A 19,670-nucleotide genomic window follows, 5' to 3' on the forward strand; every position below is an offset into this window, starting at 1 on the left:
CTTTTTTCCTGAGGTGATTTTTTCATTGCTTTGAATTCATATATGTATTCATTCATTCATCAATGATTTACTAAAAGCTACTATGTGCTTATTTTATTATGATATTACACTTTTGTCTTTCATGTTACAAATGTTCTTCCAAGCTTACTATTTGCCTTTTAATTTTGTTTATGGTAGGTTTTGATGTATAGAAATATTAAATTTTCATGTAACTTACAACTTATCCTATTTTCTATTTTTTATAACATGCTCAGAAATTCCTTCTTTACCCTAAGGGGATACTTTATTATTTGGAGTGGAAAGAGAATAAAGCCCTCTTAGGCCTGAAATGAAAAAAAACAAAATAATTGGGTTGATATAGGACCAGCTTTATAAAAGGTTCATTTTATACTGTAATTCATTGTTTAAGGGCAGGCCTACCATATTCATATTTGTGTTTCCAGCAACTAGAACAGCATATGACATGTAGTAGGGCCTCAATAAATGCTGAATTTGCTCAACTGGAGAAAAAAGAGTGGAGTTGAGAGGAAAGGTTTTAATTAGAATAACACTACAGAACAGCAGAGAAAACATCAAGGAAGTTCAAAATCAAACATTCTAAAGCACTGATGTTCTTCTGTTGTTGAGGGAATTATACCTGCTCTTAAGATTTCTTTCAAGTCCCAAATATCACTACTACTCTATTTGGCAGCATTTCTCCATGAGTGTTCCGAACTACATCACCCTGCATGATGCTCCAATAGCAAAGGTGTCCTATAATCAAATAAATGCTGCAACCTCTGCCCACTGCTTTGCCCCTTTTCCTCAACTCACCCACAATCCAGAGGCACAATGAACTTTCATATAAACACACACTGAGGAATTCTGCAGGTACCAGTTTTCACGGAAGCTAAGGTCAGAGTTTGTCTGGCATGTCCAGAAACGTAAGAGGAAACTAGGGGAATGTCAGGACCTAGTGAAAAGCTAAAATCAGTATCCTGAGACCTAGGCAGATACTGGACAAAGCATGCACTTGGGACATAGTAAAAGAACAATGGGGGAGAGACAGACCAGCAGAAGACATTCAAAGATTTTGGCAAGACTTAGCCTATCTGATATTGTGGGCAAGAAGTAAATGTCAGCATCCTGAAAAATCATGTACCAGACACCAGGAACATAGGCAGAGCCTGAACATGAAACAGAGGGACTTGGCAGCAACATCAGTCCCAACCACCAAGATTGGGGCTGGACTATAACCTGTGGGATGTCCATGGATGCTAATAACTTGCTTCCTAGATAGGCTACTTGTTCAACATGCATCTACCAGAAGCAGGGCCAATGCACTTTGCAGAGGGATTTTTTTTTTTATGTCCACTATGGTAGAAGTAGTTTTACATGAAGACTTGAATTAACTAGCACCATGTTCCTGATTTTTTCAGCAATGTGTAGCACCCATGTAGATTGATACTCTGCCAACAGATTCTGTAATCCTACTGTGACTGAGACTGAATATCAAATGGAAGGAACCATCAGCAGAGACCTCAGTAACAAAGCAAGTTCCCCAGGAAGGGGTTCCCTCTACGCTTTGTGTTTAAATATTCAGCTGAACTGGGCTAGACAATAATACAGCAGGGTCAAAGAGGAAAAGCTAGTCATGAGTGGAGTGGAAGCCAGAGAGCTCCTAATGGCTGTAAATAACGCAAGGTTCCAGCAGCAGAGGAGATCTGAGCTGGTAAAACACATCCCCTCAGATCCCAGGTTAGGTTTGCCACAACCTCAGATCAGAAAGAAGCTTTGCTGTTTTTTGTTTTGTTTTGTTTTTATTCATCAGCTATTAGTTGAACTGTTGAAACAAAATCCAAATCATCACATCTTTGCAGGTTCTCTATACTGAAAGAAAACAGTTTAGTTAGTATCTCTATTGTCTTGGTTTAACATATATTGAAAGCCTCACATTGCACAAAGCTATTCATCAAATGACGTCACTGACAGGAAGAGAACTGGAAAATTGTGACCTAAGAGTCTGATGTCAGGCTGAATCACATATCGGCAACAAAACAAATAGAGGCATATTCTTTAAAATCAATCCTTCTATCCAGGTACATATTATTCTATGACATGTTTGGAGGCCTTAAGTCTGACACAGCTTAGCCTAGATAAATTTCTGGGTTATATTCATAATCATTTTTTCAAATATTTTTAACAAGAAGTTATTGTGTTACCAAATATTTGTTTTAGCATGAGAAACCAGCAAACGTCCCCCCCTCCCCAACCATCTTCATGAGACACAGGGATCCCCAAACATCCTGGAACTCACCTTGTAAAATGACCCTCAGGTAACTGCATCATCCGTAATAACATGAAAACCTGGACATTGTTTTGTATAGGATCTTGTAATTACTACATTATTGTCTAAATTTTACTATTCTATATTTAGCTATCATTACTGGTGGCCCACTCTTGACAGGTATTTTTACAGATAGTCTTAAAATCTTTACAACAGGCCGGGCGAAGTGACTCACGCCTGTAATCCCAGCACCTTGGGAGGCAAAGGCAGACAGATCACAAGGTCAGGAGATTGAGACCATCCTGGCTAACACAGCGAAACCCCATCTCTACTACAAATACAAAACAATTAGCCAGGCATGGTGGTGGGTGCCTGGAGTCCCAGTTACTCAGGAGGCTAAGGCAAGAGAATGGCATGAACCCAGGGGACAGAGCGAGAGATCATGCCACTGCACTCCAGCCTGGGCGAGAGAGCGAGACTCTATCAAAAAAAAAAAAAAAAAAAAAAAAAGAAGGAAGGAAGGAAGGAAACAGAAAAGAAAAGAATCTTTACAACAACGCTGAAGAGTAGGTATTACTATGGTTATTTTACAAAGGAAGAACTTGAGAAGTCAAATAGAATGTTCAAATCTACAGAACCACTTAGTGTAGGAGTTGAGACTTAGAATCCAACTCAGATTCTTAAAGCCCAAATCTCTATCCTAAAATCAAGTTTCCTAGATTGTTTTCCCATAACAGAAGGAAAAAATTATAACAGTGAATATTCATTCTTCATCCACTGCATATATCCCAGATCTAACTGACTAGTTCCATGATGAGGAATCCATGAGGGGCCTTTGATTCATTCAGGAGTCTCCCTCAGGTTAAATAGTCTGCAGGAGGAAGGGTAGATCACTCAGTCAACAAGTATTGAATGAATGCCTGAGGAATGCTGTGCCAGGCATTTTTAAAAATATAGTAGAGTCATAAAATTGTTATTCTGATATTCCAAAGCTGGGGGATAAGGAGAGAAACCAAGCAGATACCTTGGGAATATAGAAGTATAGAATATTTCTTTCCTACCTTATTTTTTAAAATGTGAACTCATTTTATCCCATTTATTCATTAACTTAACAAATATTAAACATCTACACCATGTCTTGCCCCATAGCAGGCAATGTGGACACAAATAAGATTATGACACAATTGCTAACACAAAAATCGTATGTCAGAATAAATATTGAGACAAAGATTTTCACTGCAAAACATTCCTCTACTGTTTTTCCACTTTAAAACATCATGTGTATCCTCGGGCCGGGTGTGGTAGCTCATGCCTGTAATCCCAGCACTTTGGGAGGCCGATGTGGGTGTATCACCTGAGGTCAGTAGCTGAAGACCAACATGGCAAAACCCCATCTCTACTAACAAAAAAAATACAAAAAACTACCCAGGTGTGGTGGTGTGCACCTGTAATCCCAGCTACTCAGGAGTCTGAGGCAGGAGAATCGCTTGAACCTGGGAAGCAGAGGCTGCAGTAAGCCGAGATCGTGCCACTGCACTCCAGCCTAGGAGACAGACAGAGACTCCATCTCAAAAAGATAAATTAAAAAAATTAAAATTAAAAAAATTTTAAAAATCATGTGTATCCTCAACAGAGGTATATTTTAGCAGAAATAATTTGAAAATTTAGACATTAAAAGATAGTCTTCAAGGACCACTCTATTGATTGCCAGTGGTGAAAGAGAAATTCACTGCTTACCAGCCAGCTACCTATTTGTGGCAGGAGAGGAGATAAAGTTTATTTAGGTCCCCAATTCTTCATCCACAATGGGAAGACCAGGCAAGATATGGAATATAAATTGTTCCTGATTCTTCTTCCTCTGAAATCAAGATGCTTAAAGCTCAAACGTAAACCTTAAAAGCAATGGAAATCTTAAAAGTGAACACAACTATATCATCATCTGCAAATCATTTCTCTCACCCTCTTAGTAACACAACCTAAGAGACTTAATTTATTTAACAGATATTTACTAAGCACCTACTACGAGCCAAGCACTCTTCTGTGTGTTGGGGATACAGCAGTAACAAAACAGATAAAAATTCCTGCCTTCAAATGGCTTCCATTAACAATAAACAGCAGGCATATACAGTATACAAATAAATGAGTAAATAGTTTGTCAGGTGCTGCTAAAAAAAAAAAAAAACACTAGAGCTGGGGGCCAGGCGCAGTGGCTCACACCTGTAATTCCAGCACTTTAGGAGGCCGAAGTGGGCAGATTGAGGCCAGCAGTTCAAGACCAGCCTGACCAACATGGCAAAACCCCGTTTGTACTAAAAATATAAAAATTAGCCATGGTGGCACACACCTGCACCTGTAATCCCAGGTACTCAGGAGGCTGAGACAGGACAATTGCTTGAACCCAGGAGGCAGAGGTTGCAGTGAGCCAAGATCACACCACCATACTCCAGACTGGGTGACAGAGCAAGACTTCGTATAAAAAAAAAAAAAAGTCAAACCCTGTAGTACTCCAATATGTAGAAATCAGGGGCATGAGGGAAAAAACACCAACAGAGACCAAGAGGGAGTGGCCAGTAAGAAGGAGGAAAAGCGGGATAGTATGATAGACCAGAGGCCAACTGAATAAAGTACTGACAGTAGGAGACTAATTATCTCAAATGCTGCCTACTAGTCAAGTAATACGTGATTGGAAATTGGCTATTAGGTTTACCAATGTAGAGGTCATTGGTTCTCTTCATAGGAAACAGAACAGGGCACAAAAACCTGATTGGAGTAGGTTCAAGAGAGAATAAGAACTACTATGGAGTTAATACAGGCAAATCTCTCATGGAATTTTGCTATTAAGGGAAGCAGAAAACTGAAGCAGTAACTAGGAAAATTGTGGATAAAGAGACCCCTGTTTTTTAAAGTAGGTGAAATAACTTCATGTTTGTATGCTGGAAATAATCCAGTAGAGAAGGAGACCCTGGTCATGCTGAAGAGAGGGGAAAATATGCTGGAGCTGCTCCTGGAGTGGGCCGGAGGGAATGGGATGTGGTGTACAAGTGGAGGGTTAACCTTGGGTAAGGGTACACCATTCGGCTTCACAGCAGTGAAGACAGACTATATGGCCACAGGTGAAGCAGAAGTTGTCTTCTAATTTCTTCTACTTTCTAAATGACATAAGAACAGGATGCTTGAAAATGACACAAGACAGGGTTGTAGTTATTGGTAATGGCAAAGTCTAGGGCAGCAGCTCTCAGACATTTGGGTCTCAGGACTGCTTTACATTGTTAAAAGTTACTGAGGATGCCCAAAAGTTTTTGGTCATGCCTCTCAATATTTACCATATTAGAAATTAAAACAGAAAAGTTTAAAATGCAAGAATATACAAGAACAAATTCCTTTAGTGGCCTCTGAAAAACTAGTGTGCACTCATAACAGAATAAAAGTCCAAAAGGCAAATAATGTTTTTATATGATTAGGAGAATAGTTTTGGTCTCATAGACCTTCTGAAAGTATTTAGAGACCCCCAGAAGCCACTGGACCACACTTAGAGGACAGTTGGTCTAGCGTGTGTCTACAGGAGTGAGGACCCCAGGTACAGCCAGATATAACAACTGAATGACAGGACAACACAGAACTGAGAAACCAAGAAATTGGGAGGAAAATTCATATGAATATTGAAATCACCAAGAACGATCTCTCTAATGGGGAGCTAAGTTTCAATTACGGCAAGAAGGTGAAGGGGAAGTTAATGGAAGAGGCTGAGGATATAAGGGATTTTGCTGATAATAGACAATGAGTTCTTGACAGTATAGTAGAAGAGGGGGATAAGGGATCCAAAAAGGAGCCATACCATGTCTATTCCAGTTACTCTTGCTGTGTAACAAATTATCCCAAAACATAGCTTCCTTTTAAGAATGATTTCATTTTGCATATAAATTCCATGGTCATGAATTCAGACAGGACACAGTGAACATATCTAGCATCTATTGCATGATGTCTGGGGCCTTAGCTATGAAGACTCAAAGCTTGGGGTGGTTCAACAACCAGGGCTTAAAATCATCTGAAGGCTCATTTAACCACTTGCCTGGTGCCTGGGCTAGGAAAACTGGAAGACCAGGACTGTCAACCAGAGCACCCACACATGTCCTCTCCATGTGAACTGGCTTCCTCACAGCACTGCGGCTTCAGTGTAGTTGGAAGTATCAGAGCCGCATGGTAGCTCAGGATTCCAGGAACAAGTGTTCCAGCTAGCAAGGGGGAAGCTGCTTTGACTTTTGCATACCAGCCTCAGAAGTCATACAGTGTCACCTCCAGCATTTTCTACCTGTTAATCAGCCACAAGCCTGCCCAGTTCAAATGAAGGAGACATAGACACTCAAGGGGAAAACTCTCCCCAAAATTTTGAAAGCCATATTTTAAAACCAGCCCATCAACATCCGTTCAAAAGGATCAATTTCTAAACAATGAGAGATGAAATTTATAAGAGCATTACATACACTACTGAATAATCTGCCTGCTATGGACTGAATGGTTTGTTCTGTTTTCTTTGTTTGTTTGTTTGCTTGTTTGAGATGAAGTCTCACACTGTCACCAAGGCTGGAATGTAATGGCATGTTCTCGGCTCACTGCAACCTCCACCTCCCTGGTTCAGGCGATTCTCCTGCCTTAATCTCCTGAATAGCTGGGATTACAGGTGCCCACCATCATGCCTGGCAAATTGTTTGTACGTTTAGTAGAGATGGGGTTTCACCATGTTGGCCAGGCTGGTTTCGAACTCCTGACCTCAAGTGATATGCCCGCCTCGGCCTCCCAAAGTGCTGGAATTACAGGCGTGAGCCACTGTGCCTGGCTGGACTGAATGTTTATGTGGCCCCCAAATTCATACATTGAATCCCTAACCACCTGTGTGGTTGCATTTGAAGATTAAACGTCTCTAAGGAAGTAATGAAGGCTAAATGAAGTCATAAGGCTGCGCCCTGATCTGATAGGATTAGTGTCCTTAGAAGAAGAGACACCAGAGGGCTTTCACTCCCCTCCCCACTCTCTCTGCACTACACCTACCAAGAAAAGGCCGTGTGAGCACACAGCAGGAAGATGGTCATCTGCAACCCAAAGGTAAAGCCCTCTAGGAAGCTGGCCCCTTGATAATGAATTTCTAGCCTCCAAGAATGTAAAAAAAAAAAAAAAAAAAAAAAAAAAAAAAAACTTCTGTTGTTTAAGCATATAGTATTTTACTGTGGAAACCTGGGAAGACTAGTACACAGTCCTTCGTTATTTTCTCAGTATGATCATTAGGGTCTGGGAAGGTAGGGGTCTGAGTAAATGCATTTACTGAGTATAGAGCCAATGCTACTCTCATCATTTTATATGACTGTGAGCAATAACAACAACAAAAAAAAACAGGGCTACCCTTTGGTGGCAGGTATCTTATATGTATATCAGCATTCAGGCTCACTAACAAAGCCAGATGAGGTGCTTTCGCAGCAGATGCAGCACTACAGGTGTCTGATTCTAGCCTGGCAAATTTTCATTCTCATAACTAAAATTATAGGGAGAAAATGTGAAATGGTAACAAAGAAACTAAATTTATATTGCCTTGTTCAAGGTTTTCGTTTAATGAAAATGTGCTCTGCACATACTAGAAAATTATACATGTAAAAAGAAACACTTGATTTCATCTGTAAAATGTAATTCTAAAAGGCACTTTCTTTTTAGTTAACAATCCTGACACGAAGAGGACAATGTGAAAATCCTTATGACTATCTATAACTATCTAAGTTTGATTTCATGAGGATATTAGCGTATTCCCCTCAGTGGTTTGCAACGGAATTTGTGAGTAACAGTAATAGTAGATATAAATATTAGACATCATAAGATATGAAGGAAGGAAAAAACTCACAGATTATATAACCAGAATAAACAAATAAATACCTATCACCTTCCTATGTTATTTTCTACTGTTTTATCATCATTGCATTTTTAATGTACCAACAGGTGAAAACTACAATCAGTACCTTTCTCAAATGATGAACTGTGCCTTAAAAAGACATAAATCCTAGTCATTTGTGATGTCAAACTGTATATCAGATTTTCAATTGTCTATATTCAGAAAATAAATGAAAGTGAAAAAGAAACACTGCAACAGTAAAAGGAAGAGAATTATTAATTCTAACATAAATTCACACAAGAAGTCTTGAGTATATGTAGTGATCTATTCTAAACATTTTTATTCAAAATACAGAGTACACTTTATCAATACATCAACACCTAACAGTAAATTCACACTGCAATTACACTACTGACTATGAGAAGAAATATGTCGGTTCTTGTGTTCATACGTTTGCCAATGAAATACAAAGGGCAGATTTCTAGTAAAACTATTAAGTGAGAAAAGTTTATATGCAAGGAAGGCTAGTAGAAGGTGCTGTTCAAAACTACTTGCCAGCCTCAAGCGATGTCATCTCTAAGCTGTTTGACCATTTCTATTTCTTTCTTTGCTGATGTTCAAATCATATGGAGAAGAGTCCACCTGGCAAAGGAACAGGATTCTTCTGCTTTATCATACACTCATCCTCCTTATCCCTGCTCCTTACAGTTTTAAGTTTTCAAGAAACTTAAACCACTTCAGATATGGAACAGCAGAGAAAGAGAAAAAAGGGAAGGAGGAGCAAAAGATCAGATGTAAGTGTCTGATACTCTTCAAGGATTCAAAACTCCTTGATGAGTACAAAAGGAAAGAAAAACTAACATCTGTGTATCTTTGAGGGATTTAGAGAACACTGTGGCCAATGACCCTTATCACCTAGCATGAAGGTCCCCTATGTGGCACATGCCACAGTCAACATGGTATTGGACCATAGAGTGGTAATATCTGCAGAAGGTGACTAAGACAGGTGGGGTTGAGCACACCTCCCAAGATCCCACAAACTCCATCATGATTCAGAGAAAACAGTTAAGTACTCTCTGGCTACCAGGACAGATACAGAAATACTGATAGGACAAGTACCTAGAAAAGGCCTGGGTAGAAGATCGCAAACCACAAGGATCTCACAACTAGACACAATGGCGAGGTTCAGGAAGTCCAAATGAGCCGCCAAGATGACATTCAAAAGATCAAATAGGAGCAGTCTCATTTCAGTGGATACCAGGGCACAACACCCAGTCACCAAATGTGCCAAGTCCAGAGCAGTAGACACAGTGAGGGTCACACAATGAATGAAATGCCCTTCACCAAGGGCAATGAGGATACTAACCTTTCCCCTTCACTCACATGTCATCTTGGGAACAAAGGAAGGGAAAACCCTTGAGAAATTAGAGAACCCAAAATGAGTTTTTAAACTAGAGACTAAGGTGTTAATTGACAAGATCAAATGTTTTCCTTTTCAGTGGGAAGGGAAACTTGAAGGCAAGGTAAAAGCAGTTATGGGAAACATTGTTTCATTTGTATATCTTAAAAGTAGTGTGTAAATTTGTAGACACACATACACACATACCCACCCTTCTGAACCATTATGTACAACCTCAGTTACATAAGTATACTCTAAACCAGTACTATTCGAAATGTGCTCTATGGACCATGCCAGTCAAGAAACTGTTTATTACCTGCCCAAGGTTACATAAGTACTGAAAATGAGGGTGGGTGTTTACAAACACTATAGCAATTTGACATTGCCATATCCAAGTCTGTGACTAGCGAGTTCATCTCATTGAAGAGGATAAGAACAGGAGCAGTCAAACTTAGGTAGTGAGTTTCACCAAGTGCATGGTGCTATGGGACCCCGTATCTGCCTGTGACAGGAAAAAAACAGCCCTTCATTACAAAGAGTATAAGAAGAACAAATGCAGATCTGCATGTAGCCTAATACCACCACCACTTTCAGTGCTAATACTGGGTTTTGTATTTAGGATCACAATGGTTTGTAATAAACCAATGAGAATAGAAGACTTCACATGTAAATGATGTGTTCATGCCTAGGAAAGACAAAGTGATATCAGACTGTTAAACTAAGATTCCATCAGAGTTTGACTAGAAAAAAGTGATGTTATTACTTTCCACAGCAGCAAGTACCATATTCACACTGCAAGAGAGAATTTAGTCTCAGGCAAATAACATCAAGTCATATGAAATCAATGTTGTTGATTTGCATATAACTGATTTTGGGGGGTAGCTTTGTTTATTTTTCTTCTGTAAAATCTGTTTTGGCTTTATAGTTGTATGAGAGCTATAAGCATCAGGAGTTTACATGTAGTTATATGTTAGTACATATTTCAGTAGTATAATAAAAACAAATGACGTTAGCCAGGCGTAGTGGCTCACATCTGTAATCTTAGCACTTTGGGAAGCCAAGGTAGGCAGATCACCTGAGGTCAGGAGTTCAAGACCAGCCTGGCCAACATGGTGAAACCCCGTCTCTACTACAAATACAAAAAAGTTAGTCAGGTGTGATGGTACAAAGCTGTAATCCCAGCTACACAGGAGGCTGAGGCAGGAGAACTTCTTGAACCCAGGAGGTGGAGGTTGCAGTGAGCTAGGAATCTCACCATTGCACTCCAGCCTGGGCAACAAGAACGAAACTCCGTCTCAAAAAAAAAATGATGTTGGCAGTGGAGATCTGCAAGATATTTTTCTCCCTTCAAAAGGTTCCAAACATCATTTTAATTGAGAATAATGATCTTTTGGAATCTGGGTTGTCAGAAGCCTGGACTGAAAGAAGCAGATAAGTAACACCAGGGAGTGGCAGAGCCCACTCGGTATTTGAGCTGGACTTTTCCAGCTGCAGCCAGAAATGAGGCTGCCTTGGGTAACTGCAACATTGCATGCATTGTAACTTTGTTGCATCACTTGAGTTATTTTGTTATAAATGGGAGTCCAAAGGGGAACCTCATGTTTGAACTTCATTTTGGAAGACTAGGGATTGAAATTTTTTAATAAAAATTTCTAATTTATGAAACAGGAGTTACCCAAATAATGCCCCCATCCAGAGATGGCCTGCTAATAGACAAATGTACCTGAAGACCCTCTGTCTTTCACCAACTTCTAACCTTTGTGATATAATAACTATAATAACGTTACATTAATAGCTTTTACCTCCAAGTATAACCCCGGAAGGTCAGTATGCCAAGAATCATCCTTACTTTAGAGATGAGAAAGTCAAAGTCAAGATGGTCGGTCTATACCTAGGCCAAATAGCCAGAGGAAATGGCTGAGAGTACTTAAAAAAACTCCAGCTTTCTGATTTTGAGTATAGTATAAGAAGTATATTAAAACTTTATTCACAGAGTACTTAGTTGTTTTCAGAAAATAATAAATTTAAAAACCTACCCAATTGCATTACCAGGGAAGATAAATCTAAAAAATAAATGCAGTACAACCATTCCCTCTCTTTCAGCTTAAAAACTCAGGTAAAATTCTAAATTAGTTTTAGGAGATAAATGTACAGGATAATTATTTTTCCTTTAGGAGTAGGTAATATAAATTGTATATAAATAAAAGAAGAAAGCTATTGCACAATAAGCTATCATCATGGCACAGTCTGGTAGTCCATCACTTCGGTGGTTCTTTATTTTTATATTATTCTACCACATTATGTTTACTTTCTCCCCTAAATTGATGGGGGGAGTGAGGCAATAAAAAAGGCAATATGTGATAGAAAAAAATACCAGGCTCTGTATCAAGATACTGGGTCTCAAGATACAATTCTGATTCTAACCAGTACCTGAACCAGAGATCTACACTCTTCATATTTCCTACATTTACCTGGTCACCAAGTCCATCTCCTGAGTATCTCTGCATGGCCTGAAACAGGGCAGTAGCCTCCCACCTGCTTCCCTCCCTTACAAGTCCTTCCCTTTTCAGATGTTTCCTCTATGCTGCCAAGATGAGCTTTCTAAAACAAAAATCTGATCCCGACACTCCTCTGTTGGAAGCCTATCAATTCTTTATCGCCTGCCAGATACAATCAAACTCTTTAATCTGGCATATGAAGCCCTTTCCAATCTGGCCCTTTCTAGTCTAATGCTCCCATCCAGCTCCATTCCTCGTCCCATGGGGGAAATGAATATTCATATTCTATGCTCATAAGTATGTTCATACTCTACACTCCATCCCCTTTAAGAAACCAGTCATGGTTCCCAGAATGTCTCATTTCACAATGCTTTGGAACACACCATGCTCCTTGCCTGAAATACCTTTCCTTCTATCCCCTCCCAACTCTCTAATCTCCTCCCCTTCCTTCAAGTCTTTTAACACTTTCTCTATGCCACCTCCTCTGACAGATGTCTTCAGAAACTTCTTTCTTCCCACCCACCCCAGCACAATCAACCCCTCTTCTCTGTTTCCTCTGCATTAATCTGTACAAGAGTAGAGAAGCTGTCCTGGAGTTATCTGTCATAGCCCATGACTCTATAACTATACTTAACAATCTCCTTTAAAATGGAAACCATTATTTTCTCATCCCATCATGGCACTTTGGCAGTTGGTACTCAATACTAACATTTGCTAGGTGTATGAAGTGTGGTCTTGGGTACATTTCTCTCTCTACACTAGATGCTTTGTTTTCATGAGAGCTGGGCTAGAATACATCAAAGACCTTGGCTGCATCAAGTTCTGTGTTTCAGTGTAGCTTTTCACAAAACATTAGACTTTTTAAAAATGCTTTATGAGGTTTCTAAAGAATAAAAATTATTGATTGATTGTTTCATCATCAGGATTTCCTAAGGTGTTAACAGACCTATATCAATATACCATTAAAATAGTAGTTGCCATTACTGAACTCCAAACCGTCTGCAAGGTACTATCATTCCTCCACATTTGTTAATTTCATTTAATCCTCACATAACATAGATGTTTCTTGTCCTCAACTTAAAGTAGAGAAAACAAGGGCTCTGAAAAGTTAAAAAGCCCCTAGAGTTAATAAGTGCCAGACTGAATTTAAACCCAATGCCATTTGGACCTCAAATACCTAATCAACCACTGTGCTGGCACTTAAGGAATCTATCTAGGATACAAGCCATATCTTCTCTGCATTCTATTCATGACCTCACTTGGTGCTTAAAGTTTAGTCACTGTTGAAATGAAAGGTGGTAAGAAATTAAATCAGGTGCTTTTAATATGCAGATATACTTGAAGATCACTAATTTTCCCATAAAGCTGATAGCACCCTTTGGCCACTGACATACCTAAACAAGTAGGTATTCTTATTTCTTGAATAAGAAAATTTGTATGAATAGATTTTTTATATTTATATTTAAGAATCTTTTCAATTTCAGAAGAAATAAACTTCAATAAAAGATAAAACAAGAGATTCAAATCCAGCGTTTGGCTTTGCATTTGAATCGTTCTCTCTGATAGACATGTTACTTTGTATTACTATCACTCTTGTATTTTGTATTACTAGCTACTATTATAATTTAATTGAAAATAAATGAATCAAATCCTAAATGCCTTTAATAGTCAGCCATCTGCAGCATTTAATGTAACAGTTTTGAAATCCATAAGAGTCAATTCTCAAATTCTTTTACTAATATCAGTTGAAATTTCTTTTTCTTCACGAACGAAAGCAATCAGGTTGCTGTAGAAGAAAGCACTATCTGATGCCTCTTTATTTGACCACTGGGCCATCTGTTAGGTAGCCAGAGTTCAGATTTTGGCTTTAATTAAATAAAATGTTGGCAAAGGACAAATATGCAATGGCTATTAAGAATACAATCATTTCCCAGTTTTTCACAGTAAGGAAGAACACTTAATTCTTGTTAATTCCTGCCTTCATGGCAAATACGCTTTGAAAAACAAAGGAAAAATATGCAATAATGGCAAGTCTTTGGTGGAAAAAACCCATTCACTTAAATGAGTTACTTCAAGTGTAGTCAAATAATTCAACTTAGAAATATGTTGAGGTTCCAATCCTTATTGTTAATTAACACACCTACCTTGCAAAATCGTTGTCAAAAGTCCAAAATATACTGTAGAAGTGTTTTCCCAGTATACATAACTAAGAAAACTCTCTAATGAATTCCTAATGAAAGATTTGATGGCAGTTTATTAGAATTTTGCTCAAAAGGGAAAAATGTTATAATGTTAATAAAATTCTACAAACTTCACCTCAGGAAATATAACTTGACTTCTTTTTAAATATCTCTTTAGAAATGAATGCCCTAAGTCTTGGCTTTATAAGTTCTGGCAAATTCATTAGCTCTCTGAACCTCAGTTTCCCCATCTGACAGGGTGACGAATAATAACACTTAGCTTACAGGCATGTTATAAGGATTGCACCAAATAATGCATGGGAAACATCTAACACGGTGCCTGAAACAAAGCAGGCCCTAGATGTCTTTGCTTTCTTGTCTTTTCCCTACTTTGTTCCTTACGCAAAAGTCAAATTCCAAATTGGACTTTTTGTTAAGGAGGTTGTGGGTAGGGTCACCAGATCTCCTCATGATATGGGTGGTATGGGAAATGAACCAGGCCAAGGTTGTAGTAAAGGTCTACTCCTTAAGTTCCCTGTGCTTTCTCATAGATATTTTATAAAAGCTCTTTATTTATATCTAAAGTGATCCAAATATCCACAAAAAATAAAATAAGAAAAAACTAGCCAGCCATGGTGGTACATGCCTGTAGTCCCAGCTACTTGGGAGGCTGAGGCAGGAGGATCTCTTGAGCCCAGGAGGTACAGGCTACGGTGTGCAGTGATTGCACCACTGCACTCCAGCCTGGGTGACAGAGCGAGACCCTGACAAGAAATAATAATTTCTAAAAGAGAAATCCAAAGAGAAGTTCTCAGTTTCCTCTGCAGACCTCCAAAACTTGTAAGAAGAACAAAAAGGCAAAGGGGTGAAGTGCTATAAAAAATGCATGTGTTTTCCCCTGGTGAATGTATATGCTAGTGTGAAATGCCCTTAACACATCTATATAATTAAGTTTTTTATATATATGTGTTAAATCTAAATATAAAAGCAAAGGAAATGAGAAAATACAAATTAATATTTTTCTCTTTTCCTCAATAATAAAAATATCAAGAAGTATGTTTGCAGAAACAGATAAATAATCTTTCCAGGCATTATGTTTGATTTTCTATCCTAACTATACATTATTAAACACAATAAACGTTTACTAATCAAAGCCACACAAGTAAGAAAGGTATGGTACAGGCAAAAGAAAAGCATCCTTAATTACAGAAGCATTTATCTCTTTATACTAAGAATTTTCTCAACAACCGCATTCCTATTACACATGATCAGCTAATAAGCAGATGTAAAACGACGAATACGTTACTTAATTTAATTTGATTGGAAGAGATATTAAACAGGACAGTTTTCAGAAACATTTCTCTTCTCCTAAAACATTTACCCCAAAGTGTATTAAGTGGCTTCTAAATGGATTGGGTTTAGCAGATCAGGCAGAAAATCAGGGGTAGTGGGGAGGATGGAGAAATGTGTTCTGAATTTTAATAGTATGTCAGCGTACATCAGTAAGTCTTAACATGTCATTTTCGAAGTGACTGCATTTACTGCAACAAGCCATATGTTACAGTTTCTCTGCTCAGCATTGCATGCCATAGCAATAACTTACTTAATATCATTTTGACACAGGCCTTCAAGATGAACCCAAGTTATGAATGGTTTATGTAGATATGGCATGAAATTATATAGAACAGCCAAGCCTCTTTTTGTATGTGAATTGAGATTGGTATTTTTTTTCTTTTTTGGGAATAAGGTTAAGATACATACTCCTTCAAATATGTGGTCCTCAAAGAAGCTAGCATCTTGTATTAATTTGCATTACACCTCAAGAAGAGATTTTACTAAATAAAATCTACATGAAAAAAATGTTACGCTAGAGTAGTCTCCATAATGGGTTTTAGAATGTTTACATGTAGATTGGGGTTGTGGGGAATGTGGAAAGAGCAGTGGTTTAGATGAGCACAACCAACCTTAGAATTTAATAGTAAGATATTAGAAATTGACCTTTTGGTTAATGTTAACCCAAGACAAAATTTAAAATGTATTTGTTCCATGTTCATTATCTTCCTGACCAACCTGACAGTTTAATCTTTTTGTGTATATTTAGAAGAATCCAATTCAACGTTATTTGAATCACTTAGAATTTCAAGGGTCAAGGGAAAAGCTTAACACAATCTGACCTGAAATACAAATAGAAAACATCCCTCATCTCTTTACACTAAATTCATCCAAAAGGATAAGCCAAGCTCAAACAATGTCCTCTGATATATGCATTAAAAGTCACATAGGCAGCTCAGTTTATTTAAATATATATTTAATATATGTATATATATATATGTGTGTGTGTGTATATATACACACACACACACACGATTGAAACAAAAACACCAGTTGGACAGGAAATTGTGAAAGAAACAAAATCATATATTTGTCCATTCCAAAAGAAGCAGGACTTCAAAAAGAAATGCTACAACCAAACAAACAAAAATAAATACTAATTATTTAGAAAAGCATCTCATAACTAAAGTGAGAAAGAAGAAACCTTTAAAGTGAAAAAAGCAAAAAGTAAGAAACATTTCCTGTTTTCTCCTATTGGGGGAGATAAGGCAGAACACTCAATTTCTTACTCAGATTTTTATGCTCTGAGGAATTTCAGTCTTATCTCCACCAAGCAGATTAGACAATCATATTTCAATGTTACCATATATTTCCAAAAGACATACAAGTACATTTTGTCACAATCCGAAAATCTACCCACTTCGGCATTCTGATAAAACTTGTCGGAAGCATGGTGATTTTTTTTTAAGCAAACTGATACATTTAATGCCAAGTACATTGTGACATTTAGTTGATAGGACAGTCACTCCATGCTTGGCAGAATGCTTTCATGTAGTGAGTGCTTTTACCTGGTTATAAATTATTGGTACTGCTATTTGCAAGTTTAAAGATATGATTTACTAAAGGGAGAAGCAGAAGCATTCCCAAAGCAGGGGTGCCTTTTGAATGGGTAAACGTAAGGTCACCTGCCAGAAAGTGTGCTGGAAAATGAATGCACATATCTAATAAGGAAGTGCTTAAAAAGGGATGAATTCCCTGAGTCATTAAACAGGATACAAACCAAAGACAGGTTGTGCCACCTAGAGAAAAACTGGAAATTGTACATTGGTTCTTCAGTAGTAAGTGTTATTCAAACGCTTGAAACTTTTAGTATGCCCAATAACCAAGCCACCGTCCATACCAGCTCACCAAACTGCTGGATTAAACCCCCTTGACAACTCTGCCTTCTCCACACACCAGACTGGCCTCCTCCTGCTTTCCTCGCCCACCTACCCACGCTGCGCCACTTAACCTCAGCACTGGCTGTTTGCCACAGCTCATGCAGCCCCTGCATCCTGAAACCTATCCAATTCTAAAGCACCTTCCTCGAAGCCAGGACAGGACAGGGTAGAAAAAGCAAAGGGATAAACCCTGGTGGACCTTGCCAGCCAGCGTTCCTCTGGATGCTAGCAGAGCCACCGTGCACACACCCCTCTAGCCCCATGGGGCCTGTATGGGAAATTCTGGTGCACTCAGTACATCATATCCAGGTTACCAAGCTGAACTCCCTGGCCAACCTCTGCACAATCCAAACACCATGAAATGACCTCAACAGAACCAAACCTTTAAGGTGCGAAAGGCTCTTCAACTTTCCTCTCCGCAAGTCACTTAAAAGCAAAGTGTACAGCACACTTGTCAAGCTGAAGCACAAAAGGTCTGCAAGGCACCAGGCACAGAGAGCCGCCTTTTGCAAAGAAAATAGACAGTAATTACGAAAAGCCCGCAGTCCTGCGGTATTAAACTGACAGAGGGGACTGCGCTGGGGCATAACTCATCTCCAAGCAGTCACTCCCAGCCCCAGACCCTGAGCGAGGGGACAACCTTTTCCCTCTTCTCTCCCCCTCCACAGACCTGCGGCAGCGCCCCCCTTGCCTCCCCCACGCTTTTCCTTCTCCTCCTCCTCCTTCTTTATGAATCTCCAGCAACTTTGGGTTGGCAATGCCGTCGCAGCCCAGCCAGAGTCGGGGACAGCGCGAGGGTGGCCGCAGGAGGTGGAGGAAAGTTTGAAAAGTCACTTAAAGCACTGCAGGAACCCCCCTCCCTGTCCACCATCACCCCCAAGCACCCACCCCACAGACGGCGGCTCGGAGCTCCACGTGCGAGCGGGCCCTGCAGAAGCTGGAGTTTCCCCTACATCCTCGCCAGAAAAAAATCTTTCCCCAAGCGAAAAGTTCCCTGCTGCAGCACCACCCCTCTCCCCCTGCCCCTCCAGCCCGCCCCAACCCACCCCCCCACCAAAACAAAAAACAAACAAACAAACAAAAAGAATCAGAGTTCGCAAGACGCCACCTGGATTCGCCCGCGGGCCCTGAAGGAGCGGCGCCCCTCCCCCGTTGGCGGGTGGACGGGTCGGGAGGGAGCCGGGGAGAGGGAGGCACCGGGCGGCCCCGGCCCGGACCCCTTCCCTCCCTCCCCGGCCCCGCCGCCTAGCTCACCTCTCTCCTGCTCCTCTGCCTGCAAGCAGATGGGGATATTCTTCTTCCAGCCGGGCATGGTGTCGCTCCCTGCGCTCGCTCTTGGGCTTGCTCTCTCTCGCTGGCTCCCTTTCTCCGGGGCTCGCCGCGCCTCCTCGCTCGTCCTCTTGGGTTGCTGCGCCGGGGCTGTTCAGCGGAGCTGGGGCGCCGAGGCGGCTCCCGGGCACATCGAGGCGGCGCCGTGCGCCCAGCGCTCCCCTCAAACTCGCCGGCGGCTCCGGGCGGCGGCGGCGGCGGCGGCCGGGCCTGGCCGGGCCCCGCCGGGCAGGTCTGGGGGCTGCAGCGGCGGCTGCCGCTGTGTGGCCGGGAGGTTGGGCCGGGCCGGGGGCGGAGGGCCGGTGCAGGCCGAGAGCTGGGGGCTGCGGAGCCCCCGGGAGTGGGCGCCGGCGAGAGGAGTGGGCTGGCGCCGCCGCCTCTTTCCCCTCCTCCTCCTTCTTCCCCTTCCTTGTCTCTCCGCCGCCAGCAGGTGGGACTCGGAGCCGCCGCCGCACAAAGCTCCTCCGGCAGCAGGACTGAGGTTGCGGGCTCCCTGGGCGCCTCTCGGCGGAGCCTCCCCCGAGACGCGCGCGAGGCTGAGCGGGCACGGAGGGGGCGCGCGCGCTCACACCCTCCGCGCCCCAGGCGGCTTGCGAGGCGCGCCCGGCCTGCCAGGTACCGAGCCTGGCACCGAGCCGCTGTTGCGGAGCCCACGCCGCTCCACCGCGGCCGCCACTCCCTCCCCGCCTTCCTCCCAGAGCCCAAACTGGCGGCTCCTCTGGCTTAGGCGACGACCTCGATGGAGTAAGGGGCAGTGTCCTTCCCTCTAGTCCCTCCTCCGCGCCGCTCTCCCTACGCCCTGGCTGTCGCCCCCTCCCCCAAGTTGAGACTTGCAGCTACGGATTTGCTAACTT

The 19,670-nt window shown here is 41.2% G+C and overlaps 1 protein-coding gene across 3 annotated transcripts in view; it reads right to left on the minus strand.

The window, feature by feature from the left end:
• Nucleotides 1-19,322, minus strand: part of GRIP1 (glutamate receptor interacting protein 1) — a 710,404-nt gene extending 691,082 nt beyond the window's left edge. For all 3 annotated transcript variants that reach the window (XM_050748317.1, XM_050748313.1, XM_050748306.1), the window contains exon 1: nucleotides 18,742-19,322. In XM_050748317.1, coding sequence (XP_050604274.1) covers nucleotides 18,742-18,799 — 58 coding nt within the window. In that variant the 5' untranslated portion in view covers nucleotides 18,800-19,322. The remainder of the gene's footprint in view (nucleotides 1-18,741) is intronic.
• Between the last annotated feature and the right edge of the window lie 348 nt (nucleotides 19,323-19,670).

This window comes from Macaca thibetana, chromosome 11 (assembly GCF_024542745.1).
Source record: "Macaca thibetana thibetana isolate TM-01 chromosome 11, ASM2454274v1, whole genome shotgun sequence".
NCBI lineage: Eukaryota > Metazoa > Chordata > Mammalia > Primates > Cercopithecidae > Macaca > Macaca thibetana.